We start from the raw sequence: 15,206 nt of genomic DNA on the forward strand, positions 1-15,206 counted from the left end.
TCAGGCTCCCTGCTCGGTGGGAAGCCTGCTTCTCCCTCTCCCACTCCCCCTGCTTGTGTTCCCTCTCTCCGTGTCTCTCTCTGTCAAATAAATAAATAAAATCTTTAAAAAAAAGAAGTTATCTGGCTTTAAAATGAAAAGAGGACACGAAGGGGTTTTGTGGTAGGCAAGGATGACTGCCACTGAAGGTACACTAATGACATTTGTTCAAGAAGAAAGGAATTTTCGGGCGCCTGGGTGGCTTAGTCGTTAAGCGTCTGCCTTCGGCTCAGGTCATGATCCCGGGGTCCTGGGGTCGAGTCCCGCATCAGGCTCCCTGCTCGGCGGGAAGCCTGCTTCTCCCTCTGCCACTCCCCCTGCTTGTGTTCCTGCTCTCGCTGTCTCTCTCTCTGTCAAATAAATAAATAAAATCTTTAAAAAAAAAAAAAAAAAGAAAGGAATTTTCATTTTCTTTTGGGAGGGGTGGGGGAAAAAAGAGAGAGAGAGCGTGAGAGAGGGGCAGAAAGAGAGGGAGAGAGAGAATCTTAAGCAGACTCCACACCCAGTGCAGAGCCCTGAGCGGGGCTAGATCTCATAACCCTGAGATCACGACCTAAGCCAAAACCAAGTGTCAGATGCTTAACCAACTGGGCCACCCAGGCACCCCTGGAATTTTCATTTTCTATCAATGTATTACTTACTGTGCATTTTCCTGATACTTTCGGATAACACAGTCTTCTCTTTGCAAAACATGTAAAAATCTATTACGTGCTACATGGCATCTGGCAATGCATTTGTGCATATCTTGTGGCTTTACATTAAATGTCTCGGTAGAACGTATACAAGAATCTACATGGAAAACAAATGAGATCATAGAAATTATCAAATATCAAACATCAAATATTTGAAAATAATTTTAAGAGATTAACAACTCATACAACTAACAACTCCTTAAAAACTGATATGCCACATAAACAGATACAACTAATTTTAACAAAAGCAAGGAAACCTATTTTTAAGTAGGCAACTAAAAAAGGGTATCTGAAGTTGAGTTGTTTTACGTAATTAAAAACTCTGAAGTCTATCTGCTCCAAATAATTCTTATTATCAAAGCTTGATATGTCCGGGGCGCCTGGGTGGCTCAGATGGTTAAGCGTCTGCCTTCGGCTCAGGTCATGATCCCAGGGTCCTGGGATCGAGCCCCACATCTGGCTCCTGGCTCGGCGGGGAGCCTGCTTCTCCCTCTTCCTCTGCCTCTCCCCTGCTCATGCTCTTGCTCTCTCTCTGTATCTCTGTCTCAAATGAATAAATAAAATCTTTAAAAAAAATAAAAAAAATAAAAAAGCTTGATATGTCCATGAACAAATACATGGTTAGACACAAGCAACTTCTTAACAGGATCTTTTCACAAAAAAGGAAGAAAATCAATTAAAAGAGATGAGGTAAGATCACAACACCTCCTTTCCTGCCATCATTTTATTTTTCTATCTAGTAAGACCAATAGGACAACCAAACAAAACCACTCTCCACTTCTCAAGTAATTCTTGCCTGTGTTACTAATGATCAAAGCAGACCCTGACAACAATCCATCCAAACGTTTCAGAGTCCACATTTTTAGCTGTAATAAATCCTACTTTAAGATGGCTCAATACAGGGGCACCTGGGTGGCTCAGTCGTTAAGCGTCTCCCTTTGGCTCAGGCCCTGAACCCAGGGTCCTGGGATCGAGCCCCGCATCGGGCTCCCTGCTCAGCGGGAAGCCTGCTTCTCCCTCTCCCACTCCCCTGGCTTGTGTTCCTGCTCTCCCTATCTCTCTGTCAAATAAATAAATAAAATCTAAAAAAAAAAGATACAATAAAGACTGATATTCTGGAAAACAGGGACCACTCCACTGCACTTAACATTACTAATCCAGGTCCCAGTGCTACCCCCAAAGAAACCACAAATTCTAAATATTTAACCGGGGAGGAGTTCACTGAATGTAGAAGTCATCTAGAGACTAAACGTGTTGACCGGAATTGTTTTAAATCAGAAATAGGAAATAGGACAACCCATGCTTAGGAGCCTTATGCACAGGGTGCCTGGGTGGCTCAGTCGTTAAGCGTCTGCCTTCGGCTCAGGTCATGATCCCAGGATCCTGGGATCGAGCCCCCGCATCGGGCTCCCTGCTCAGCGGGAAGCCTGCTTCTCCTTCTCCCACTCCCCCTGCTTGTGTTCCTGCTCTCGCTATCTTTCTCTGTCAAATAAATAAATAAAATAAAATCTTAAAAAAAAAAAAAAAAGCAGCCTTAAACACAACAAACTCTTGCTAAATCCAAACATACATATTTCATATAAAATACTTTGGGCTACGTGTAATTGGAGTAGACCATCTTTGGAAAGAAAAACTGGTAACAATGCTTATGTTGCATTAAATTTTAAATATGCAAATACTTATACAGCAAGATCACATGTGTAAGTTTTTAAAAATCATGCACATGGGGCGCCTGGGTGGCTCAGTCGTTAAGCATCTGCCTTCGGCTCAGGTCATGATCCCAGGGTCCTGCGATCGAGCCCCGCATTGGGCTCCCTGCTCAGCAGGAAGCCTGCTTCTCCCGCTTCCATTCCCCCTGCTTGCATTCCCTCTCCCGCTGTCTCTCTCTCTGTCAAATAAATAAATAAAAATCTTTAAAAAAAAAAAAGTCATGCACAGAATATAAACTGGAAAAAAATATTTACCTATCACATCATAAAGAAAGGATAGTAATAAATAAGAGCTCCTATAAATGAAAAAAGCAATAACTTAAGAGAAAAATGGACAATTATGAATATAGAGTACAAAAAGAATACAAATTGCTCTTAAATATATAAAACAATTTTCATTCTAACTAAATAAGAGAAATACAAATTAAAACCACCCTGAGATTCCACTTTAACCTAAATTAAAAAGATAAAAATGTCTGACCACACACAATGTTGTGGAGCCTTTGGGAAAACAGAAATTCTCCATACACTGGTGATAGAGGTATAAATTGTCCAATATCTACAGAAAATACTCTGATAAAAACTAGCAAATTACAATGCACAATTCCTTTGACCAAGCAAATAGTCTTCAGGAATTACATACACACACACATACCCCATATATACATATACGTGTGTGTATCTATGTGTATATATATATATACATATATATACACACACGTGTGTGTATATATATGGTGTGTGTGTGCATGTATGTGTATATATGCAATGTATATATGTGTACATATATATGTATATATACTTGAACACACAAAGTCATATATATATAAAGCTTATCACTGTAGCATTGTATTTGTAGCCAAAAAAAAAAAAAAAAGTGAGGGGGGAAGCAAAATGTTGGTCAACAAAAGACTGGTTAAAAAAAACCTATTATGGTTGAGGACCCGGATTGAGGGATGAAAATAGGTATACCTGGAAGAAGATTTTATAAAGTTGTTTTTTTTTTTTATTTGACAGAGAGACACAGCAAGAGAGGGAACACAAGCAGGGGAAGTGGGAGAGGGAGAAGCAGGCTTCCCGCCTAGCAGGGAGCCTGATGTGGGGCTCGATCCCAGGACCTTGGGATCCTGACCTGGGCTGAGGGCAGATGCTTAACGACTGAGCCACCCAGGCGCCCCTGGAAGGAGATTTTAAAATCAGTTTCTCTTCAAATCATCTTCTTTCACACCACCTAATAAGCATCTTGATTCACCATGGCGTTAGCAGCAGTAAAATGGGCAATATCAAACAGAACTATCTGGAAACATTTATTTCCAATTCAAAACTGAGCTTTATACTGTGTTTGTCATAAATCTACATATTCTTCTCTATCAGAGGACTATAACTGCAAAGTAGAGCTTGCTTTGACATCGGATGGCAGGACAATAGTAGGCTACCACCCTTCTGTGGACATTCCACATGAACATACAAAACCTATTCCTCGGCCAGATCCTGTGCATAATAATGAAGAAACACATGACCAAGTGCTGAAAACCAGATTAGAAGAAAAAAATGAGCAATTTGAGCAAGGACCCATGACAGAACAACTTAGCAAAATGTTCTTTGCTACTAAGCACCACTGGTATCCTCGTGGACAGTATCATAGACGTCGTAGGAAACTGGATCCTCCAAAAGACAGATGATACTGAGGTTTTCAGGAATCAAAAAGATGTTATCTTGGGGCACCTGGGTGGCTCAGTCATTAAGCGTCTGCCTTCGGCTCAGGTCATGATCCCAGGATCTTGGGATCGAGCCCCACATCGGGCTCCCTGCTTGGCGGGAAGCCTGCTTCTCCCTCCCCCACTCCCCCTGCTTGTGTTCCCTCTCTCACTGTGTCTCTCTCTGTCAAATAAATAAATAAAATATTTTTTAAAAAAAAAACCTATTATGGTATATCCATTTAAATATGCAGTTCTAAAGACAGAGAATAAAGAAGCTCTCTGAACTGATATGAGATGATCTCCAATATACACTGTTGTGTGAAAAACACAAGAATCAAAACCCAATGTATGTCACCATTTAAGGTTTAAAAAAAAGAATATAGATAGATAGATAGATAGATAGATAGATAGATTTGCCTGTATTCTTGATTACACTGGTTGTTTCCATAAAGGGAAGTTAGGTAGAGAATTTTTTCACTTCTTGATTTTTGAATCATGAAAAATATTACTTACTTAAAATAATAAATATGTATAGATATAGTATGTGCAAGAAAAAAAAAAACAACTAAAAGAAAATACACCAAAATGTCAGCAATGGTTGCTTCTAGAAATTGGAAGATGGATGGGGCTTTATTGCATCAACTCTTCTGTATTTGCCTATCCATGTTTTATTAGCATAAACCAATTAAACAAAATAGCATATTCAATAAACTACAAAGAGCATTCTTTTAAGTATCAGTTTAAAAAAAAAAAAAGGTCTCAGCTTAAAAATCAAATACTTTGTTTCTATGAATTAGGAAACAGATCAAACCCCTTTGAAACAGCAATTTCTAACAAAAAAATTCCAACACACTGACAGTAGCCAAAGTAAAACTAACACAACACAACATTTAATACAATGTATTAGATGCAAACTATAACCTGCAAGTCTAATTTAATTTAGCCCTCTGGCTAGTTTTGTGAGGTCAGCAAGTTAGGAATGCTTTCCATGGTTTTAAAGGGTTATATTTAAAAAACAAAAAACAAAAAACCCACAAAGAGGTATATGTGAAAGAGACCCTATATAGTCCACAAAGCCTAAAATATTTACTATCTGACCTTATATAGAAAATGTTTCCCACCCCTGTATTAGGACATAATAAAATTATCTGAATAGTTACTTACGTTCATTAGAGGCTTTCAAACTACAGTTCCAGTAGAATATTAACTATTACCTTGTGAGGTAATTTAATGTTTTTATCTTACCTTGCTTTATTAAAATCTCTTTATGAATTACAAATTGTGAAAAACAGTAAAAATTTAAAACTCAAAACAAAAAAATTCCTATTAAAAATTTAACTTACTTTTAGAATGGGTTTTTATATATTTTATTGCAACAAATCTTGCAAAATGATACATCAGATGAATAAACTTAGGACCACCAGGAGAAAGAAATAGGGACCCAACAACTTGAGGAAAGCTACTTCCACATTCCACCTATGAAAAAAAGAAATCAGATGATTTGAAGATCTTATCAATAATAACCTTCTCAGTAATAACCATAATTCCGGGGCACCCCAGTTGCACAGATGGTTAGGCATCTCTCGGGTTTTGGCTCAGATCATGATCTCAGGGTCATGAGATCGAGTCCTGCTTCTGGCTCTGCGCTCAGCAAAGTCTGCTTAAAATCTCTCTCTCCCTCTCCTCCCCCCACCCCATGCCTCACATGCTCTCTCTCAAATAAATAATAAATCTTTAATAATAATAATAATAGCCATAATTCCTATGTAGGATTATTCCATTTGAACCAGAAGTTGAATACTTGAATCTTTCTAAACTTTTAGTGGACTTGGTCACAAAAAAGTAATTATAATAGGGGCACCTGGGTGGCTCAGATGGTTAAGCATCTGCCTTCAGCTTGGGTCATGATCCCAGCGTCCTGGATCGAGCCCCCCATCGGGCTCCTGGCTCAGCAGGGAGTCTGCTTCTCCTTCTCCCTCTGCCTCTCCCCCTGCTTATGCTCTCTCTCTCTCTATCTCTGTGTCTCAGATGAATAAATAAAATCTTTAAAAATATATATATTATAATAATAATAATAATAATAATAATAATAATATAAAGCCACAGTTATTGATACTATATGGGGACACAAGCTAAAGTATTCTATCATCAAAAAAGTTTTCTTTAAACAAAAACTATGACATAAACTCCCAAGAACTCAGAAACCTATTTCCAATGCATCTTAGGCAGCAAAGATGGTTTCCTAGAAATATGCAGAATCCTAACCAAAAACCATCAAAAATATTATTGTAACAAATAGTTCCTTGCTATTATACTGTTAGCATAAAAGCATTAAAAAGTTTTCACCTCCAAAAAATTAATGTACGATTATACTTCAATAAAGCCAAAAATAAAATTTGATGTAGTTTTTAACTTCTTTAAGTTTACATCTTCCAGAAAGAGAATACTTACAGAAATCTTTTTTAACCATTCATAGCAATGTTTCCGGAATTCAGTGTCACTCTTTTGGTCAAATGGAGGCCAACAAAGCCTTAAAAACAGATATAAAAGATTAGAATTATGAACAAAAAAACTCAGCAAAATTTTGAACATGAAACTTATGTCCTATACTAGAAACATTAATGCTAAATGAACCAAGGCTAACATTTGTAGATTTCAACTAAAGAAGAACACCAACCTGTGAGAAACTGGGTCTTTTTCTTTATAAATTACTATAAGGTTGAGTTCAGTTTACCACAAATCATCAGTGTATAATATGTTAAATGAAGGAACGAATCACCATTAAAATTACTACAAATCAGCTAAAGAAGACAACGCTCTCAGTGGATTCACTGAACTAATGCAAAAAGATGGTGTAAATAAATTAGTATGTTAAGCCTGGGGAAAAAAAAGAGAGAAAGAGAGAAACATAAATGGTTGCACAGGAAGAGCACAGAAGGAATGACGAGAGCTTCGAACTCCTAGAGATAACCCATATCATAGTCAGTGTGTGCTACTGTTTTGTGGATAGACAACATATAAAATTATTAAAAAGAAAAGTTTTGCCTCTGTTTTAGTCAAAAATAATAGACTTAAAATTTACCTATTGTTTCCCCTGATAAATTTTTATCTGTGGCATAATTATTTGTTTAGGGCCCCATTTTTTAATATTTCTACGTCATAACATACATTCTATAGTCATATAAAAAATTAAGTATGCATGGAAAAAAAGGACTAAAAGGCTGGAATGTCAATAGTGGTATTTTCTGGTTGGTGAGTTTAGGAATGATATTTACTTCCTTTTTTTTTGTTTTTTTAAAGATTTTATTTATTTGAGAGAGAGAGACAGCGAGAGAGGGAACACAAGCAGGGGGAGTGGGAGAGGGAGAAGCAGGCTTCCCGCTGAGCAGGGAGCCTGATGCGGGGCTTGATCCCAGGACCCTGGGATCATGACCTGATCATGACCTGATAATGAATTATCAAAAATAACAATGCCTAAACAATGCATTTACTTGTTGCTTTTCTTTGGTTTTTAAGATTTACTTACTTTTAGAGACAGCGCGAGTGGGGGGAAGGGCAGAGGGAAAAGGAAAGAATCCTCAAGCAGACCCTGTGTTTTTTTTTTTAAGTTGTTTTTTTTTTAATTTGACAGAGAGAGAGAAGTGAGAGAGGGAACACAAGCAGGGGGAGTGGGAGAGGGAGAAGCAGGCTTCCTGTCGAGCAGGGAGCCCGATGCAGGGAGCCCAATGCGGGCTCGATCCCAGGACCCTGGGATCATGACCTGAGCCAAAGGCAGACGCTTAACGACTGAGCCACCCAGGCGCCCCTGACCCTGTGCTTTTCTATTTAAGAGGATAATAGCACAATATAAATATTAAAACAAATTTTAACACTTTTTCTGGTGGTAGAAGCCCAAAATCACATGCAAAATAACTTGGAACCAAGGTTTAGTGGTATTCATGTTTTTATCTCCTCCTTTGACTATTTAATACTCAACAGTATCTAACATCAGACTAAATAGGAATGATTTTCACCACAGCACTTGACACTTTTATGTATCATTGACAAAAATAAGGATTTAGAGACAACTAAAAAGTAAAAATAGACAAAACAAGTAACATTGCCTACAGGAAAAGGAGTAAGGCAGGGGGCAATCAGCAAAAAACAAAAAAAAAAGTAATGCAAAACTACATAGATAGATTGGTACCAATTAACTGTTCTGCCTAATAATTGTGACTAAGAAGAACGTTAGGAACTAATTTTATAAAACAAAAGTCTTATCTATAAAATAATCAATGATTTTAAAATATATGATTTTAAGATAAGTACCAAAGAAAAATCACTCAGATTTACAAAGGTTAAACACTAAATTTATAAGACTCAAACCTGACTTTTGTGACATCCATTCATACTAGTGAAAGGCCAAAGCTGAAATTCTGGCTTATATCAGAGCGTACTCCCTTTTCAAATTTGAGAATGACTACTTACAAAAGAAAATAAAATAATTTGACTCACTTGAAAACTTCTTTAGTGAGAGACTGGTCCAGTGTTTGAAACAAAAAATAAGAAACGATTTGAAAGGCATCACGGTTCAACTTGTCAAACATGTTCCTAGTAGTTTAAAAAGAAATAGAAGCAGGAAAAAAAAAGGAAAATGGTTAATAAAACTAAACAGCATCAAAAGCTGTGTAAGAGTTCAAACATGTTCCTAGTAATTTAAAAAGAAATTAGAAGCAGGGAAATGGTTAATAAAACTAAACAGCATCAAAAGCTGTGTAAGAGTTAACACAAATTAGTATTTTTCATTCTCTTCAAGAGGTCAAAGCAAATTACTTTTTTATTCATGTACATTTTTACAAATCATTAAGAAAAACAATAAGCTTTTATTTTCTGATTCCAGTAATACTGATCAAACAGAAAACTGGGAGAACCTCCTTTATCGCAATGAGAACATTCTACAAAAAGAAAAGGAAAACCTAATTAGGTGGAGAGAAAACCGTGGCCTATGATATGCTAAAGATGATACAAACCAACATTTACCGAATAACAATAAAAATACCTACCAATAGTTTATCATTTCCCAGCTATTATTTTAAGCCTTTTACAGGCAATAACTCATCTACTCTTCACCACAATCATGAAGTTAAATACTGTGCTAGCTGCTTTACTATGGATTATTCTAATGGCATCAGATTGTAGTTTAATTATTCTCATTACACAGGTGAGAAATTTTTAAATTTAGAGAGGTTAGATAATTTGCCAAAACTATCCAAAATCATATAATTGGGAAGTGGAAGAGCAGTGATTTGAACTATGTCATCTGACCCCAGAGTCCAGGGTCTTTACCATTACATTTTAACCCCAGAACCACCCCTATATAATGTAATTCTACCAACTCTTTTAAAGTTTTGATTGTCCTGATTTTCCTAACTAATCAAGACAAGCCTAAAAAAATACAATTATGTTAAAAATAACAGCAACAACAACAAACTAAACCTTATAAGAAATACTACACAGCTATAAGGAATCAAGAGTTAGCCTAAGGGCAGTCTGGCGGCAGCCACGGGCGAGAGTCATCAGCCACTGTTCTAAGATGGATGTCCACTCCTCACACCCCTGTGTCTGGTAAGACAGAAAATTCAGGCTTCAGGGACTGCCAGAGCCTGGAGGAGGAGAGTTTTCTGAACTTCATCTACAGCAACAACCTGCTGATGAAAAGGATCCACCTCAAGATATCCTGTTCTGCTGCATGGCCCACCTGCAGGATTTTAAGCTACACTTTGGCAATTCCCAAGGCAAAACAAGTCAAACTTGGCACAGAGATATAGCCACCATTTTTTCAAAGTCCTGGCAGTGAAGTATGAGTAGTAGTAGGGGAAATGGAAAAAAAAAAAAAAAAAGCAATTTAAGTTCTCTGGATAAGTGAAAAGGGGATAAAAATGGAGCACATATCCCAAAAGAAGTTAAAAGTTTACACTCAAGAAGGAAAAGAAATAACCTGTCAAAGTTATCAGATAAAAAATTGTAACAGCCCTCCCCCATTACTCTAGTATAAAAAGGTCACCTGCATGGGTGCAAAACAGAATAGTTCACCACTGGAGTATCAAAAGAATTTAAAAGAAGCAAATAACTATAAAGAAAAGGTCTCAGAAGAAACTGAGGACATTATCAAAAAGAGCGGGGGGAAGCTCATTAGAACATAATAGAATATATCTAAGGATATTCTCTCAATGTGCTAATATAAAATATTTTTAATACTTAGAACAGAGATCTGAGATATTTCCATGTTCAGTACATTTTCAACAATTATCTGTAGGGATAGCTCAATTGGGTGATTCCTCATTTTCAGACTCTAAAAAGAAACTGGCTTAGGAGTTAGGCAATTAAAAAAGGATCTGTAAGGCACTGGAATGCACAACAAAATATAGGGGAGTACTCCTTTGAACAGATGAAGCTTTGTTCTCGAGTTGAAAAAAAAGAGTTAAGATTAAAGTTCCCATGCTTATCCATAAGTCAAACAACTCCTGTCCCTGAAATGTTTCTATTCCTCAACAAACACAAAGGAAGATCCTTCCTTCTTATCATCTCTGAAGCCTGGTATTTTTTCACATAGCATCCTGTTGTCTTCGCTTTGACACTTACTACAATTTTTAATAAGGTATTTGTTGAAGGTTTGTTCATCCGCTAGACTGAAATTCTGCAAGGGGAAAGTTTATGTCTATTCTGTTCACCACTGCGTACCCAAATTATATATATGTGAATTTAAAAATCTAAAAAAGAATTAAGTAAATTTGACAATACATTCATGCCTGAAGCATTTTAAAGAGGACACCTGTTTCAAAATGATAGATCCCTCCCAACAACCCACTGAAATGACTCTAAGGGATAATCTATGACAGTGCTGGGGAGGAGGGAGCCCAGCACTTAACAGATTTTAACTAATTTTCAAAGGCAGAAAACAGACTGCAGTTGGAGAGAAAACTCAAGTTGCTAAACACTGGACAGAAGGATGCAGTGACAATGGTAAGCATTCTCAGCGGAAGCCTGGAGAAGCTTCAAGCTTCTCTGCCAGTACAGAGAAAATGAAACTATACTGTGGGCAATTAAATGATGTGAAATAACTGGACTATTTATTAATACATAATTATAATTTTATAAACGCTATCCATTGGTTGTCAATTTTTAGAATAGGCTTCTAGACAAAGCACTTCTACATGTAAATAATAACTTCTAAACAAATAGTTAACTAGTAAAACTTAATTATGGCTCTAACCAAAAAAAAAAAAAAAAATGGCTCTAACCTTTGACAGTAAAACAGCATACATTTGAAAAAAGTCAAGAAGGTAGGGGAGGGCAGGGAAGTGTGGGTGAGCTAATGAATTATCTTATAAATAACAGCTTCTTTCATTGTGAAATTACACAGTGGGGAATGACGAGATCCTTTGATACATCAAGAAATAGACGTCTAAGCACGTTATTAGAACAGTGCTACCTGAAGAACTGAAATAACAATCAGAAAAGTCAAAAGACGGAGAACAGGAAATAGCCTATGTATCTCAAATTTCTCTTGGGCTATAGCGGGAAAGATAACACTCCCTAAGCTGATAAGTTTAGATACATAAATACATACAAAGTATCTAAATTTATGATCATAACTATTATATTAGTGACAAAGCAGGAAGGGATTTTTACTTTCCATCTTAATACCCTTTTCTACTATTTTTTTTTCTGAACTACGGAATGGCTCAGTTTGCTAATTCAAAAAGTAAAAACTGTGAACTAGAGAACAACCACCTTGAAAGGCTCCTTGAGTCCTAAAGCCGTTCACATCCTTCCACGACCAACTCGCCATCCCTCCCTGGACTTCACAGACCACCCAGCATCACCACTAAAGCAGGACTAAGCTGTCCCTCCAGTCTTGCCCGAATTGCAGACACGACCCCCTTACAAAGCGTTCCCGGCACGGTTCCGTGATTGATACCGTTTCTGCCACCAGGCTGGCAGCCACAAGGAGCAAGGGCTTTGTAGCAGTGCTGGCACACAATAACCGTTGGACTCCTTGATTCATCACCCTGCGAGGTCCGCGAAAGGGTGGGTCACAGCAGCGCGTCCCCGCTCTGATTCCCCCCGCCCCATCAGCCCGGGTTCCTTACACTCCGAGGTGCGTGTGCGACACGATCTTTCCGCAGGCAGTGGTGGCCGGGCCTGGCTCGAAACCGAGCGCCTGCAGATACATCCAGAGATGCTCCTTCTCGAAAGAGGTGACCCAGACCGAGCTCATCTTCGCTGTTAGGCAGTATCACTGCAAAGGAAGTAAGCACAGGCCCAAACGACTCAGAGGGCCTTCAGGCTCCCTCCCTACGGGCAGCCTGAGGTAGCGGCGGCCCCTCTACTGCCACCACCTGTTCCTCTCTCGCCCGCAGCCATATCGCCTCAAATGGCCGTCAAGTCTCAGGGAAACGGAGCCTTTAACGGTACTACGGTACAACTGCCTAAGCGAAGCCTACAAAAGCAAGACTCGCGCGCGTCCGGAAAAGCGATAAGCGCCGGCGCTGCCTGGCTTCCGGTGGAGGAGGGACTTCTACGGCCGACTGTATTTCCCGCCATGCAATGCACCCTGTTCTCCATCTCTTCCCGTCAGGCCCAGCCGAAAAACTACAAAACCCACAGTGCATTGCGTTACCAGCAAACTCTTTTGCGCTTGCGTAACTTCAAGCACTATCTTGCTGGAGCCCCTCGGTTTCGCGCTTTCTGATGTCTTGTGTCTGTGGTTCCTTGTGCTCCTGTAGGTCGATTTCGTCAGATAAAAAAATGTAGCTTTAGGACTGTGGCTCGGTGTAGTAGAAGAAGCATTGAGTTCCATCCTAACCTATCTCAGTAGCTGTGAGATGTAACGACATCTAACCACTAAGCCCCAGGTCTGTTATTAGTAAAATCTTGTATGCCCTCAAATGCTGGATGTTCCTTTCATCTTCATGCTGTAAGTAATCTGGCTCTCCCCTAAGCAAACAACTTCCCCCTGCAGCCCTCTCCACTGACGACTGTTTTCTCTCTCACACCCCATACACAACAGGGCCTGGAAATGGGGTGGGTAGCCTACGCATTTCTCATTGCCACTTCTGGCAATTACTGTTTCCCTAAAACCAGCTCCTTTGAATTTTATGTTTTCACCCACAACTCTTGCTTTCGGAGGTTACGTATTAAGATTTGGTGCTGGACCTCATTTTCGGAAGATTTAGACTTAATTGTTTCTCCATAATTCCTCTTAGGGTAATTTTTGGTGATTTCCATATCCATAGGTGACATTTCAATGCCCTGGCCTCTCAGTTCCTCCACCTCGTCTCAGCTCTCTAGCCCCTTTCTCTCCTTGCCAGATTTATCTGGCAGAACCCAAATCCCTATTAAATCCAGTTTTCTGCTTACCCCACACCTGCAACTTAGCCCCTAAACACGATCATGATGCCTGTTGTCATTCAAAATTTATGACACATGGGATCTTAGGCCTGACCTCTCCACCATGTTTTTCCTAAATCTCACTCTCCATACAATTATACATCTTCTCTTCCCTTACTCCAATACTTCTTTCCCCTCCTCTCAGTGTCTTTTGTCCTACTTAATAGATGCTTCCAAGGGCACCCGGGTGGCTCAGTCGGTTAAGCGTCTGCCTTCAGCTCAGGTCCTAATCCCAGGGTCCTGGGGTCGAGCCCTGCGTCAGGCTCCTTGCTCAGCGGGGAACCTGCTTCTCCCTTTGCCTGCTGTTCCCCCTGCTTGTACTGTCTCTCTGTCAAATAAATAAATAAAATCTTTAAAAAAAAAAAAAAGATGCTTCCAGAAAAAACCTTCTACCAACGATTTACCAACCTGCCTATATCTTTGCCCATATAGTCTTCCTTCTCTCTTATAATCTAGGTCAATCAAGATGTGCCTCCCTAAGATTAGTCCTTTGACTTATTTGATGGGTCGTATTCCTTTTCTCCTACTCAAAGAGTTTGCTCCAGCGTTTGTCCTTTATTCTCCCCTGCATCACCAATTCTTCCCATAAATATACAAACATGCGGGCGCCTGGGTGGCTCAGTTGGTTAAGCGACTGCCTTCGGCTCAGGTCATGATCCTGGAGTCCCGGGATCGAGTCCCGCATCGGGCTCCCTGCTCAGCAGGGAGTCTGCTTCTCCCTCTCCCGCTCCCCCCTCTTGTGCTCTCTCTCTCTCTCAAATAAATAAATAAAATCTTTAAAAAAAAATAAATAAATAAATAAATAAATATACAAACATGCTATGCTATCTCCCATTGTTTAAAGAAAAATAATTCCTTTGACCCCAATGCCTTCTAGCTACTATTCCATTTCTTATCACAGAAAAATTTCTCCCGGGACGCCTGGGTGACTCAGTCAGTTAAGCATCTGCCTTTGGCTCAGGTCATAATCCCAGAATCCTGGGATAGAGCCCTGCAAGGTGGCGGGGGGAGGGCAGTGTTCTTGCTCAGCGGGGAGCCTCCTTCTCCCTCTGCCTGCCTTTACCCCTGCTTGTGCGCTCTCTCTCTCTGACAAATAATAAAATCTTAAAAAAAAATTTTTCTCCCAAAATTTTTCTATACCCACCTCACCACTAATAGTAACTTGCCAAGGCCACTTATATCAATTAGTTTCTTTAGTTGCAAGCAGCAAAACTGCCTCTGAGGGGGCTTTATTCGATGGGTATTAAGTAGCATAAATAAAGAATGCGAAGGCCAGAGAATGAGGTTCAGAAAATGGCAAATTCATGTGCCACTCCAGTCAAGATTTATATGCCAGCAATCTCATTTACATTTTTAAAAATAGCTTAATATATTATTCTAGGTGAATGCCCTTATAACTACCACCAAGGACAAGAAATAAAACTTTTCCAGCCATCCCAGAAACCACTCCTTTCCCAAGAAAAGAACCACCATTCTCACTTTTATAGTAATCACTTCTTTGCATTGTCTTATAGTTTTACCACTTAAATGTGCTTCTCTAGACACTATGGTTGTCTTACCCTTTTTATACTTGCCTTGCCTCCTTCTTCATTTTTTTTCAGTCTTTCCCAGATTTGGTTTGTTTTTTTTTTTAA

General features: G+C 39.1%; 1 protein-coding gene and 2 pseudogenes across 2 annotated transcripts in view; 2 read left to right on the top strand and 1 right to left on the bottom strand.

Annotated features, from left to right (window-relative positions):
• Nucleotides 1-12,685, bottom strand: part of HAUS6 (HAUS augmin like complex subunit 6) — a 50,577-nt gene extending 37,892 nt beyond the window's left edge. For both annotated transcript variants that reach the window (XM_078061269.1, XM_078061268.1), the window contains exons 1-5: nucleotides 12,273-12,685; nucleotides 8,635-8,730; nucleotides 6,592-6,670; nucleotides 5,484-5,616; nucleotides 681-828 (exon numbers count right to left, since the gene is read on the bottom strand). In XM_078061269.1, coding sequence (XP_077917395.1) covers nucleotides 681-828; nucleotides 5,484-5,616; nucleotides 6,592-6,670; nucleotides 8,635-8,730; nucleotides 12,273-12,400 — 584 coding nt within the window. In that variant the 5' untranslated portion in view covers nucleotides 12,401-12,685. The remainder of the gene's footprint in view (nucleotides 1-680; nucleotides 829-5,483; nucleotides 5,617-6,591; nucleotides 6,671-8,634; nucleotides 8,731-12,272) is intronic.
• LOC118530238 (large ribosomal subunit protein mL42 pseudogene) lies at nucleotides 3,330-4,245 on the top strand (annotated as a pseudogene).
• Nucleotides 9,717-10,322, top strand: LOC118530235 (gamma-glutamylcyclotransferase pseudogene; annotated as a pseudogene).
• Nucleotides 12,686-15,206: the final 2,521 nt, after the last annotated feature.

Source organism: Halichoerus grypus, chromosome 14, assembly GCF_964656455.1.
Source record: "Halichoerus grypus chromosome 14, mHalGry1.hap1.1, whole genome shotgun sequence".
Lineage (NCBI taxonomy): Eukaryota > Metazoa > Chordata > Mammalia > Carnivora > Phocidae > Halichoerus > Halichoerus grypus.